General features: G+C 37.2%; 1 protein-coding gene across 1 annotated transcript in view; it reads left to right on the top strand.

Annotated features, from left to right (window-relative positions):
* The first annotated feature begins 1,549 nt into the window (after nucleotides 1-1,549).
* Nucleotides 1,550-14,861, top strand: part of LOC135101513 (titin-like) — a 13,494-nt gene continuing 182 nt past the window's right edge. Inside the window, exons 1-4 of the mRNA XM_064005588.1 lie at nucleotides 1,550-1,709; nucleotides 10,574-12,197; nucleotides 13,095-13,214; nucleotides 13,637-14,861. The exon at nucleotides 13,637-14,861 is cut by the window's right edge and continues 182 nt beyond it. Of these exons, the coding sequence (XP_063861658.1) occupies nucleotides 1,637-1,709; nucleotides 10,574-12,197; nucleotides 13,095-13,214; nucleotides 13,637-13,769 (1,950 nt within the window). The 5' untranslated portion in view covers nucleotides 1,550-1,636 and the 3' untranslated portion in view covers nucleotides 13,770-14,861. The remainder of the gene's footprint in view (nucleotides 1,710-10,573; nucleotides 12,198-13,094; nucleotides 13,215-13,636) is intronic.

Raw genomic sequence — 14,861 nt, forward strand, 5'->3', positions numbered from 1 at the left:
TTGTTTTCCTGTACGACTTATGCTGGAGGGAGTGGAGGGTGGGGAGAGAGCCTTCTGCTTTCCTGTCCTTTTTTTCTACTATTGTTTTAGTAGTCCTAGGTCAGGTCACTTCGTGAGGACCCCAAGATCTGTTGTGACCTGTTTTTCTATATAACTCTATGTAACTCTATGTGACTTATTAGACTCTCTCTCTCTCTCTCTCTCTCTCTCTCTCTCTCTCTCTCTCTCTCTCTCTCTCTCTCTCTCTTGTCTATCCAATCTTTAATCCATCTTCTTTAATATCGTTTTATTTGTTACATTGCGTGTGTATGTATGTATGTATGTATGTATGTATGTATGTATGTATGTATGTATGTATGTATGCGTGCTTAAAGAGAGTGAGGTGATGAGGATCGAGGGGCAAAAGAGTTGGTAATATTTGGTAGGATGCCCATGGGAATGATTGTTTGTTTATTTGTTGGTGATTAGAGATAGAGACAAGAGGCAGTGTGCAGTTTACAGATGTTAGATATCTTCAGGGTTTCCGTCTGTTTAAACAATGAGGAGGTATGAGCGAGGTAATCACTGCCTGTGATAATTCTGATAGGTCTTGTCTGTCATGAGATGAGGCGGTTGAGGTGGTTCACAAATAGAGCTACTATTAGGCAGGTGAGGATATATGTGAGCAATTATTATTTTTTTTTATGTATGAGGGACACTGGCCAAGGGCAACAAAAATCCAATAAAAAAAAAATCACTGAGATGCCAGTCCCAGAAAAGGTTCCAAAGTGGAAGACAAAAATTGAAGGATAAGTGTCTTGAAACTTCCCTCTTGAAGGAATTCAAGTCATAGGAAGGTGGAAATACAGAAGCAGGCAGGGAGTTCCAGAGTTTACCAGAGAAAGGGATGAGTGATTGAGAATACTGGTTAACTTTTGCATTAAAGAGGTGGACAGAATAGGGGTGAGAGAAAGAAGAAAATATTGTGCAGCGAGGCCGCGGGAGGAGGGGAGGCATGCAGTTAGCAAGATCAGAAGAGCAGTTAGCAGCTAGAGATGCAACATTGCGGCGATGAGAGAGAGAGGCTGAAGACAGTCAGTTAGAGGAGAGGTTAGTGGGTTGAGATAGGAGTACCAGGGATCTGGCGAGTTCGATGCTGAGATAGGAAATGTGATCCTTAAAAGTTAATGAGAGAGAGAGAGAGAGAGAGAGAGAGAGAGAGAGAGAGAGAGAGAGAGAGAGAGAGAGAGAGAGAGGGGGATGGATGGAAGATATAATCCCATAATCACTTATCAAATTATCTATTACGATAGCTTTTACTTATCATCAGTTCTGTAATGCGCGTCATAAATCAGGGAAGGAGTTGCATGTGATTCTGTTGAACTCAACAACAAAGATTATTCCAAAACAAGTAGCCTACATCATAATTTAAGCATAGATGTGTACAATAAGGATGATGAAGGTGAAGATGACAGCTGAAATAACAATCATATTTACAATAAGTGGACTAGTGTGTCAATACTCATGTGATGAAAGATAACTCGTCACAATTATTCCGTTTTATCGTGCCAATCAGTAAAGATAAGATGCAGACGTGATCTGCCTCCAACTAAAGGTCACCATTTGGGAGTCACCTGTGCCGCGTACTCTTACGATCATGAGATGGAAGGCAGTCGTGGTTATTTTAATAGCAGCTGGAGTGTGCCAAAGGGCAGATGGAGCAACAACAGGTGAGCCTTGGTGTGAATGGCGGTTATGGTGTGCTATGTAATGAACGCGGTACTGGGGTTCTCCGAGGCCAGCGGATAGGAGGAGATCGGGTAAGGTTCAAACACTACCACGGATTGGGACTTAAACTCATTCTTGATTCTTGGTCTCTATATGAATACTACGTACGACGTAATATTTAAATGCAATACGTTGTGAATTATTAGGGCGATTATGTCGTGACGTTATGTAACACACTCCCAAGCTGCGTTTCCTATATGGAGGTAGTACATCAGCCGTATGTTGCTGTGATACCAGTAAACATACAAGAACATCAGCATTATGTAAACTATGAAGAATCCTAACTCTCGAGCTACCGATATGGGGTACCTTGGGAAGCAACCAAGGCGTCTAGAGAAGCTTCTTTTGACGACAAACGACAAACTAAGGTGGTGATTCAAGTGTATATAGACTCCTTGGAAACAATCCAGCAGAATCAAATCTTGGGATATGAAAACGTCTTCCTTAGTATCATTTTATTTGTTACGTTTTCTATGAAAAATGCTTCTTTGTAACGTGTAAAGTGTTCATAATATATATATATATATATATATATATATATATATATATATATATATATATATATATATATATATATATATATATATATATATATATATATATGTTTATTTATTTATTATTTTTTTCAGTTATACATCCGGTTTCCCTAGTTCAAAGTTATCCTAATATAACTAATTTAATGACTAACAAATGCGCAAATACATGCATACATTCATCTATGTGTCAGTTGAGATTTAATGTCATTATCTTTACCGTAGATCTATTATTGCAGCCATATACATTGCAGCCGGTATATCGTTTTCCTAAACTTCAACACGAAAACCCTTAAAGATTCTTCCAACGCATGTAACACAGCCTGAATCAGGATGTATGTATGTAGCTATTCTGTCCACCTCTCTAACGCAAGAGTTAACCAGTATTCTCAATCATTCATCCCTTTCTCTGGTAAACTCTGGAACTCCCTGCCTGCTTCTGTATTTCCACCTTACTATGACTTGAATTCCTTCAAGAGGGAGGTTTCAAGACTCTTATCCATCAGTTTTTGACTACTGCTTTGACCCTTTTATGGGACTGGTATTTCAGTGGGCATTTTTTTTTTTATTTATTTATTTTTTTTATGGATTTTTGTTGCCCTTGGCCAGTGTCCCTCCTTCGCGTTCCCCCCTACACGAAGAGTAGTTTCCACGTGGGAGGGGGAAGATGTTATTTTTGATAATCTGGTCGTATGACTTTTCATATGATAATAGAAAATCTTATCTAATCCCATAGCCAATAACTGATACAATAGCATAGAAAAACGATGTATTAAAGCATAAACAAGCGGAAGGGTTTACGAAAGGGGTAGTGATGGTCTGCTCCTCGTGGAGCCACTTGACCTCTCCGTGCGCTATCCTATCGCAGTGAGCGTTTTGATACCAGATAGCGCCAGAATTTTTAATTCTCGCCGGAAAATAAATACTTTTTGGGGCAAGGTTTTACAAACTTACAAAGGTGTATCGTTGCACAGTAATGCGTCTGAATTTTAAGTCAATTAATTTCGTGATAACTGACAGCACATGACATTGTTTGAGCCTCTATTCATAATTTCAGATGATATTCGTAAAAGAGCCTATAAGTGTATCAAGGCAGGCAATCTGTAATTTTCTACTGACCTCAATGGAAGTATACTAATATATACTTGCATTTTCATGTACTAAACAACAGGCAAATCCATTTAATGTAAAGAAAATATAATTCTGTATCAGAGACTTTATTTTTGCGGTACGATCACTATCCTCAGGTACTTGGGCAGCGAGCAAACCAAAACACAGGACCACGCTTACTCGACTACCCTGCACAATGGATACATCACCGCCACAATCATGGACTACAGCGGAATTAAGAAAATTCCTGAAAGAACGAGCTATACCCTATTCTGGATATAGTAAAGCAAAGTAAAGGCCTTTGTATCGGCAGAACTGAGAGGCTATTGTTTACACTTTACACTCCTTCCTAAAGGCGCGCGGCGCTTTCTTTAACTGAAGAATCATGATCAAGATAAGTACGTCGTACGTCCGCCAGCGGTGCTGTTTTTTTTTTTTCACTAATTACTTTCATATACAGGACGTGTCAGTGATATCTAATATTTTTCAACATTCCCAGATAAAATGCACAAGCCGAAATCAACATCCTTTTATTTTTACTGTTCATACTTACTTAAAAAAAAAATCATTACCTATTTTTAGTTTTATCTTATAATTCAATTAACAAAGCCTTATCATTCACCAGTAAGTATGAATATTAATATTAAGGGTTATGTTTTTAATTTTAGATACACTTGTGCAGCAATTCATGCTGTACTTTTCCTGCACATCGATTTCAAATTTAGCTAAGACACCCCTTTGCCCCAGGAAATCGGAGACAATTAAAAATGCTGGCGCTGATAGGTATCTACCAGCCTCACTGCGACGTCTCTAATTATATATATATATATATATATATATATATATATATATATATATATATATATATATATATATATATATATATATATATATATATATATATTTCATACACGGAGTGGTTTCCACGCAAGAAAGGGGAAGAGTAGCACGCCTCTCACATGCGTTGAATTACAAGTAGTCTAAGACGCGTTGTATAATTATTTGTTTTGGTATTGAATTTAAATTTTCTTTATTAATACCGAGATAGGGAACTGCAGAGTGTTACCATGTTTGACAATATAGCACATAGAACATTACGAGTATATTGTAAATACCGAAACAAATGTTAATGTGTTAGATTTTGTAAGCACAAAATTTTCATTTCCAAGCAAGAAAATGCTTTCATTATAGAATACGACTTCTGGATACATTGCATCCAGATAACAATGTATTTCCTTAAATAGCTTTAAATATTTGTGACAGTATAGAGTTTCTCATTTTGGTCACGAATATCAATATTGGATGGTAGGGAACATTTCAGGTTCTATAGTTTTAAGTATTCCTTCATTTTATACAAATACAGATAAATAATGTAAAGTTGAATGCAAATACCAATACTGATAGATAGTATCAGTGTACTAATGCATATATGAATACTCAATGCAGAAAATTCTTACTTACGGATCCAGCATAATGAAACGTCATGTCTATTCCTTTTTAGTGGTTGTCTTTTCTCTTTTATGTAGGCACTACTATTTTTAGAGTTGTACAGTTAGTGTACGAGAAACAGATGAATGTGCAGGATGAAATTCAGTGTTATTTGCTTCCTCTTGTTGCCTCCAAATGCAACCATTTCTGATGATTTCTTAATACCCGTATTTAGTCGGCCTCCAGGCAACCAGCTGATAATAGGTAATTGTAATATCATTAGCAATGGGGAAATGAAAGGTTAAATGTGCGAAGAGAAGAAGTACGTAGCCTTGTGTAGATATCGAACTGGTACCGTGACTACTGTTGATTTGTCCATGGCCTCACCAAATATATTCCCTGACTTCTCTTGTGGAGTCATTGACGAAGTGCGCCTCTCTAAGGCCGCATTCACACCAAACGAGTCGCGTCGCGTCAAGTCAAGAGCGTCATTTGATGCGATTCATTTTGACTCATCTCCGTTCACACCGACTGCGTCAGCCCGCGTCAAGTCAGCACTCAGTGACCTGGGTAATTTCATGGAGAATGGATGCATGTTCCCTGGCTGAAGTAGCTGCTTTGTTGTGGCTTCGTCGTCGCAGACGTAAGAAGAAACAACGAATATGGATCCATGAACTTTCTTTCTTTCTTGTGGGAGATGCAGCTTTTCCTCTCAAGCCTAATCTGATGAGACCATATCCTAGAAAGGACTTGGACTACTCCAAAAGAGTATATAACTATCGGATCAGTAGGGCTAGAAGAACAGTAGAGTGTGCCTTTGGAATGCTAGCTCAGAAATTTGGTGTACTTCATACATTGATGATGACTAGTGTTGAAGTATCTGAATCACTGGTGAAAAGTATTTGTGTACTTCATAATTTCATTCAACATGAAAACAATTTCAACTACTCTCCTCCAAGTGATGATGTTAGTGATACAACACAATACAACTTTCTAAACTCAAACCTGACAGCAACAAGCACGAGGCCTACAAGAGAAGCCATGGCAGTTCGTGATACCTTGAAAGAATACTTTGTTTCCCCAGCTGGAGCTCTTGAGTGGCAACACCGAATGATCTAGTAATGTAAAGTTCATAGCCTAGTGTATAGTTCATAGTGAATAAAACTGTAGTCTTACCTGTACTCTTCATTGCAGCAGCAACCTCCTTCCACAGGGCAGCTATGACATCCCGATCCCGGTGGTTGCGGTCACTAGGATCATATATGGGAGGGCGTTCTCGAACTAAATTTATCAGGAATTCCACTTCCATCATGCTCCCGCAACGACGGACTCGCTGTGACTTATGTAGAAAATGGGTCCAGCCCTATCTGTGACTCGACGCGACGCGACGCGCCGTGACTTGACGCGACGCGACTCGCTTGGTGTGAACGGTTTTTTCAAATATACATACAAATTAATGTTAAACTCGGGTGGCGATTCATGACGCATGATGACTTGCCTTGACTTGACGCGACGCGACTCGCTTGGTGTGAACGCGGCCTTATGTAAGTGACCTCCAGTACACCCCACATCTGTAGCACATGTGATGATGACCAACATGCCACCACTGTCAGTGTGATGTGATGCTCTGCTACTTAAAGCATCCCAGAAGTCTCCTCATGCCATTATAAGGCAGAAAGCTGTTTACAGTCTTATAGGTGTAGATAGATAGATAGATAGATAACTTTATTGTCAAGATGCAGCATAATAAGCTTACAAATTGAAATTTGCTTTGGCCAGAGCTCCGTACAATATAAGTTGAGTAAAAGTATATAAAAATTATGTTAAAAAGTATTTACAAAATAAAAGTTAAAATGATTGAAAGTTAAGATAATTGCACATCATACTAAGGTTACATACATGTATTAGATATATCACAGTCACACATCTATTGCACAATTGCTGTTTTAGTGTTGGTGATTATAGAGCATGATGCTTTTTGGCACAAATGAGTTCTTATATCTGTTCGTGCGTTGAGTCGGCAGAGCTAATCTTCTGCCTGACCTGAGGAATACATAGCAGGAGTGGAGGGGATGAAATGAATCGTTCATGATTTTTTCAACCTGCTTCATAGATTGTTCAAGGAACAGCTTATCTAATGGTTTTGTTTCTGCACCTAATTTCCGTGATTTTCGCACAATCTTTTTAAGCTTACTTTTATCATGACATGTTAGCTTGCCATACCAAGTGGTTAAGGAGAAACCTAATAGTGACTCTATTGTGGACTTATAAAAGAGGCTAATTATATGTCTATCTACATGCAGGTTGTTTAAAATACGTAAAAAATAAAGTCTCTGCTTACATTTCTTGAATACCATATTGGTATTTGCACTACCTTTTAGTTGATTATCAATCATAAGACCTAAATATTTGTACTCTTCTACTCGGTCTACAGTTTCTGAATCAATTATAATAGGATCAGGTATGCTGCGATTTTTGGTTCTATAATCTATGATCATCTCTTTGGTTTTCTTTATGTTGAGATCAAGATAGTTTGATTTGCACCAATCCACAAATTGGTTGACTTGGGACACATATTCATCACACTTATCATCCGAAATTTTACCAAGTATTACAGTGTCGTCAGCATATTTAACAATTGTACAATTACTACATACACTTCTACAGTCGTCAGTGTATAGGCTGAAAAGAACAGGGGACATGACGCAGCCTTGTGGAGCTCCTGTGTTAGTTGTTAATATATTGGACTTAACATTGTACAACGTGGTATACTGAGGTCTTTCACTTAAAAAACTAAAAATCCATCTCAAAACATAGCTATTTACGTTCATTGCTATTAATTTGTTTAAAAGAATGTGGGGTTGCATAGTGTTAAATGCAGAACTGAAGTCCACATACAAGATTCTAGCTTGTGTATTTTGTTTATCCAAATGTTTACTTAATTCATTCATTAAAGTTAAACTTGCATCTTGAACACATCTGTTTTTACAATATGCAAATTGAAAGGGGCCCTTAAAATTGTCAACACTGTCACATATAATATTCCTTAAAATATCTTCTAAGCATTTCATGATATTGGAAGTTAAAACAACGGGTCTAAAGTCATTAAAAACTTTGGGAAATTTCACTTTCGCAATGGGTTTAATTTCGGACTCCTTCCATTTGAGTGGCACGATACCGTGGTCTATAGAGTGCTGAAAGAGTGACCTCAGCACTGGAGCTAACTGTTCTGCACAACACTTGAGTGCCCTGGCTGGCACACCGTCAGGACCTGTCGCCTTGCTAGCTCGAACCCGCTTTAGGGATTGCAATACACATTTTTCTGTTATTAAAATCTTTTCACTTGAAATGTTCTGAGTGTCTGATATAATATTATTACACTCCTCACTAAAATTATACCTCTCAAACCTAGCAAAGAAGGAATTCATTTCGTTAACGTAAGTGGTTATGTCTTGTGGATATGGTATATTTGTCTTTTCTTTATGTCCGCATAAAGTTTTCAGTCCTATCCACGCATCTTTAGTACTGTTCGTTCTAAATAAACCCTCGATCTTTTCTTTATAGTCCTTTTTTGAGTCAGTTATTTTCTTATTGATTTTCTTTTGTACTGCTTTTTGTTGTGTGCTATCACCGTTAACCATGTACCTTCTTTTTTCATTCAACATAGTTTTCAATTCTTTAGTCACCCACGGTTTATTATTAGGGTATATCTTGATTACTTTTGTAGGTACTAGCATATCAAAACAGAACTGAAAATAGGAATTAAAGATGTCTACGCTTGTATTGATATCCATCTCATTGTCTATAAGAACAGACCAGTCGGTACACTCGAAACATGCTTGAAGTTTCATGCTGCTATCTTCATCCCATTTTCTAATTGTTACCTGTTCACACTTTTCTCTCTTCAGAACTTGTTTATACACTGGCACACAGAACAACATATTATGGTCTCCATTACCTAGGGGGGGCCTTTTTAAAACACGATAACTCTCCTTAACATTACAGAACAGCTTATCTAGTGTTCTGTTTCCTCTTGTGGGGCACTTAACCGTTTGTACGTATGTTGGTACCTTTTCCTGAAAGTCACAGTGGTTGAAGTCACCCAATATTATCTTGACGCTCACCGGACACTCATTTTCATATTTGTTGATACAGTTTTCTAAAGTTTCAGCTGCAACAGACTCATCAGCGTCAGGAGGAATGTAAACGATAAATAAATCAACTTTACCGAATTCCCGTGGGAGGTAGAAAGGCCGACATGATACCACCAAATATTCGATGTCCTTCACACATTGGCTTTCCTTGACGGTAACCTGTGAACACCATCTATGGTTCACATAGACTGCAACTCCGCCTCCTTTCTCCTTTTCTACACTTCTCCGATCCGACCTTACGAGCTTAAAACCATCCACATTCACGGTGCTGTCTGCATCTGTCTGTCAGGATCTATTACCTATGCCAGCTGATGGGCATCAGCTTTGACAGTGTTTGTGATAGTGGGTTGCACATGGGCAGCATGTGCAATCCACTATCACAAACCAGCTCTCAAAGCAAAAGGAAACTGTTACATGGATGGCTCCATGAAGAGATGAGTGCTTTGGTGTGAGTGTATGATTGTGTAAATGTACCTTCAGCTTCAGACTGCTTTCCTATATGTTGGTGTTTTGTTCTGGACCTTTGCTATTGACAAGATCATAGACAATCTATGATCTTGTCTATGACTAATATGATCAAGATCATATTAGTATCAAATCCTAATCTAACAGTAAATTTCTCTGATGTATATCAAGCCTTCAGGCAATATAGTCTGGCTACATGAGTGTGAATGAAATCCAGGGCAACATCATCAATAAACTAAACTCAAGTTGTATTGTAAGTCTTTCTCTTTGGTCTGGGTGCCTGGATTATGGGAATGAACAGGTTGACTTGCTGGCCAGATCCACTGCAAAGTTTGATGGAGTGTGGAACCTTTGTTGATAACTGCAGTCATTTCTCTCATTTGCAAAATTATCAGTTACACTCCTGTGGCAAAGTTATTGGAACAACCTCCACTTCAGCACCATCAAAATCACCCTGGGTGAGTGGACCACCTCTGACTGTCCCTCAAGGCGTGAGGAGGTGATCCTCGCTTGCCTCAGAATGCGCTGCACCTTACTCACACACATTAGATAGGAAGTATTGAATGCTCAAGCACCTGCTTCCTTTACTGCTTGTTATGCTCCTATACCATATGACCCAACTTTTGCAGTGCTGAAAAGTCCACTCAGTCAAGATATTAAGCATGCCTTGTTTTCCAGTTATGCAAGTTTATAAATGGGTGTCCCATCAAAATTCAGTGTTTTAAGAATCATGAAATGTCACAAGACCACCAATCAATAAAAATACAGGTTTAAACATGATAAAATTTACCTACTTTGGATTTGGCAACATCATTTAAACATTGGTATCTTTGTGGCTGAACTTCATTTATTTCTTTATTTATTTACTCTCTCTCTCTCTCTCTCTCTCTCTCTCTCTCTCTCTCTCTCTCTCTCTCTCTCTCTCTCTCTCTCTCTCTCTCTCTCTCTCTCTCTCTCTCTCTCTCTTCTTTGAGTACCAGCACTAAAAAACATTTAGTACACACCCCTGAGGATGAGGAAAGTAAGATTAAAATTGTCAAAAGGCACTGCAAACAAGGAATGAAACAAGAACAATGCAAGATAGTACTGCAACATTTACTTTTGTTTCTCCTCCAGCAAAGCCTGATGATGGCTCTCAGTCAGATGTCACAGCAGACCAGTCACAAAATAATGACAAGATGCAATCAGAGGAGTATTCAGACTTAGTGACTTCTGGGGAAGCAAATATGAAGACCCTTCCTAAAGGTGAGGGTGGAGTGAAAAGCCAAGAGACAGTACCATTGGGACCTATGAAGTTGGCAGAAGACAGTAGAAGGAAGGGTACACCAGGACCCAGGATGCAGCAAAAACCAGCACCCAACACAAGGCCTAAAACTAAGCCAGCAAACAAAACAAAGCCTCCAGTTATCATGACAAAGCTTGAATTGACACCAAAAACAAACCCAAAATCAGTATTGAAAACACAGCTTAAATCACAGTCCAAGACACAGACTGAATCACTGCCAAAATCAGAGTTCAAAGCACAGCCTAAATCTGAATCAGAAACACCCCCAAAGACAAGCCCCAAAACAAATCCTGAGGACAAGCTCACAGAAAAAACTACCACCAAATCTAATCCAGACCCTGAAACACATCAAGAACCAAAGACAAAATTAAAACCTGAACAGCCCAAAAGAAAGTCTGAAGATCAATCTAAACCACAGCAAGAAGAGTCAGCTACTGAAGCAGCCACTGATGACTCTGACAGCCAGAAGGCAGAAAAAACTACTAATGAATCTAATCCAGACCCTGAAATGCATCAAGAACCAAAGCCAAAATTAAAACCTGAACAGCCCAAAAGAAAGTCTGAAGACCAACCAAAACCACAGCAAGAAGAGTCTGCTACTGAAGCAGCCACTGATGACTCTGACAGCCAGAAGGCAGAAAAAACTGCCAATGAATCTAATCCAGACTCTGAAGTGCATCAAGAACCAAGGCCAAAATTAAAACCTGAACACCCCAAAAGAAAGTCTGAAGATCAATCTAAACCACAACAAGAAGAGTCAGCTACTGAAGTAGCCACTGATGATTCTGACAAACAAAAGGCAGTCTCTCCTATTCCTCAGTTAGATTCCAAAGCACAATCCAAACTTGAATCCAAGACACAGTCAAAGACAAGTCAGGAAACAAATTCTGAAGACAAGCTCCCAAAGAAAACTACCACAGAATCAAAGACAAAACCTAAAACACATGAAACAAAGCCAAAGTTAAAATTCAAGCAGCCTAAAACAAAGTCTAAAGATCAGCCTAAACTACAGCAAGAAGGGTCAACTACTGAAATAGCCACTGATGACTCTGACAGACAGGGGGTAGTCTCTTCTATTGCTCAGTTAGATTCAAAAGCACAATCCAAACATGAATCTAAGACACAGTCAAAAACAATTCAAGAAACAAATCATGAAGACAAGATCCCAAAGAAAACTATCACAGAATCAAAGACAAAACCTGAAACACATGAAACAAAGCCAAAGTTAAAATTCAGGCAGCCTAAAACAAAGTCTAAAAATCAGCCTAAAGCACAGCAGAAAGAGTCAGCTACTGAAGCAGCATCCACTAATGATTCTGACATACAGAATGCAGTTCCCCCGATTGGTCTCCTTCCTATTTTTCCCGAAACTTCTTCATCTCCAAGCTTTTCACAAAATATGACAAGACCCAAGACAACAAATGAAGAAGAGGATTACAAATTTGATGCAGAAAGGTAAGGTACATTTTCACATCACTGTTATGATAATTCTTTACTTAAGAAAATTATGTCTGATCACATCTTGCAGTAAAGTTTGAGTGGTTAGTTACTGTAATGCTTGTTTACTTATTCTTAGTCATTTAAAATATATGAATAAAAAAACAAAAGGTCAAGATAGCTAATCATGAATAATTAAAAAGTTTGTGGGGGTCAGTCATAACATATACAAAATGTATACATGGGAATGTCTTGCATAGAATGAGAGGTATGTTGTATCATCAGAAGACACTGGGTGCACAATTGCAACTTGAGCTCAAATGACCATTAGAGAAAGCCTAGTTTGGAGGAGCCAGCCACTTATAAGAATTATCTGATTGCTTGATTCATAAGTAATTGCAAGTTACAAGAAGCATTATTCAGAGTTAGTACAATAATCACAGAGCTTTAGTAATGGTAAATAAGTTATTAAATTTTGTTTTGGTTTGGGAATCCCCAATGGGAAATGAAGTATTAGATATGATGATTTCATTAGAGACAATATAATCAGTATGTGGCAGTGACATTTGAGGAGTGCAACAAGAAACAATTAACAGTCTATGAAGTACAAATGAAATGAGATCAGAGTGTAAAATATAATCTTGATTACTATTTTACGTATTTCTGAAAATGAATCAGCTAGAAAGAGACTTATATCACAGCTACCTATAATGAAAACTTTTTGAGCATTTATTTCCTTTAGAATCATTTGACTTTAAGATTTTCAACATAAGACATCCTCACTTGAAATAAGTATAATTGATAATGATGATTTTGTTTATCTTTTTTTACTTTTTGGTTACTATGTTTATTATTAACATAGTGATAAAAATCAGTAAAATAACTACCTGTACTGTGTCTACCTTGATATCCTAGTGAAGAAATGCCACCATCTCCGGGAATGACATCTCATAGCAAAGTGGGCCTCATCTCTATCACCATCATCACCCTTGCTGTGGTTGTTACCATCATGGGGGTGTGGTACAAAAGGATCAGGTACTCTTTTTGTTTCTGTATCTATTTTTATTTGTCTGTCTGTCTGTCTTTCTCTGTTCATTTTTATCTGTTCATGTGCCTGTCTCTGAAATAAAAAAATAAGCTTTTAGTTAGTGTACAACTTATGAATTACTGTAATGTATGTATGCATACTTATGTACACACTTCTTTAATATGAGAGAATTTTCATGTTATTATTTTTCAATATGTTACTCTTTTAATTTCTTATGGCACTGCTTTGAAAGGTAAACAGGACTATCTGTAGTAAGACTGCTGTTACTCATATTTTACTAGAAGGTTGAAATTTTATTGCATAATTTTGATATATTTGATATAGTATATAATGCTTTTACCTGGAAAATTCAAAATGCTCTTTCTTATTAAGTACAATAGCAGATGAATGCTGATACTTATGTCAACAGCTTTGACCACCAACGCTATAAAGACCACACCTTACTGATGGATGATGAGGAGGAACTTGGAGTCTTCAACCGGTTTTCATACAACTCTGCAAGATTTAACACATATGAATCTTGGAATCAGGTACCGTATTAGACTGATGATGTCCTGTTTCATTGAAATTTTAATAAGTTGTTATAAATTATTAGTATATCAATCTATTTCTCTAAATATTTTAATCTTTTCAATAATTCAATGACAGATGAAACTCGCATAGAACAGTTGTTGTTCTACTGGTATGGTTCATTCAAGTCACATGGAGTTATGTTGTCATGGAATAAGGTAACAGCATTAAGCTGCTGTGAATCTAGAATAATTTTTTATATGTACTAATGTAAGTTATAAAATTAGAGAAAAAATCAGTTTCCACATATTTATTAATAAGATTTTATAATCAGACTAGGAAGGCCATGACATTAAAAATAGATACAATATTAAATGGTCACCAAATAACTGAAATATGTATTTCTGTGCCTCTTATATTATTGATGAATACCACCACTAATTGCTATGGTATGATGAGTGTTTTAAAGAAGGAATTGTCCTTAAGGAGCATATGCATGAATTTGGGACTGTTATATTTTCTTTCATGAAACAAATGTAAATATTTAGTTATCTTCTAACAATATGCATAAAACAGTGATGCTATTTTCATAAATGGCTTTAAAGATGTGAAGAGAAATTCTTACTTTGACTTGATTTACCTATGTATGCAATTTAAATTCAAAATGTAATGGAAAACTTATGAATATGACTAAATATGAATGTATGCATGTAGACACCACACTTTTGGCATTTCTAAAGTGGGAAAAGTTGTATTGTTATATAAATATACTTTTGATACTGTATAGGCTCCAGTTTCTGTACATGCAAGACAACATCCAATGGGGAAAAGAATGTGAATGATATATATAAAGCCTCTTTATTTTTCCCTCTCTCTCTAATATATGGGGTGTTAGTTGTTAGTGAAAGATTCTTAATTTTGTAACCATGTATAATTTTTTCACTTAATTATTATGCAGGAAATAGAGGTGTAACAATTCAATTCAGCTCTGGGATGATCCATTACTACTACTACTTCTACTACTTCTGTTGTTGCTGCTGGTGCTACTGCTACTGTTACTAGTTTATCACTAATAATTACCTACTGGAAATTGAAATCTACAGAATATGGGAGTATGAAAGCCT

Source organism: Scylla paramamosain, chromosome 6 (assembly GCF_035594125.1).
Source record: "Scylla paramamosain isolate STU-SP2022 chromosome 6, ASM3559412v1, whole genome shotgun sequence".
Lineage (NCBI taxonomy): Eukaryota > Metazoa > Arthropoda > Malacostraca > Decapoda > Portunidae > Scylla > Scylla paramamosain.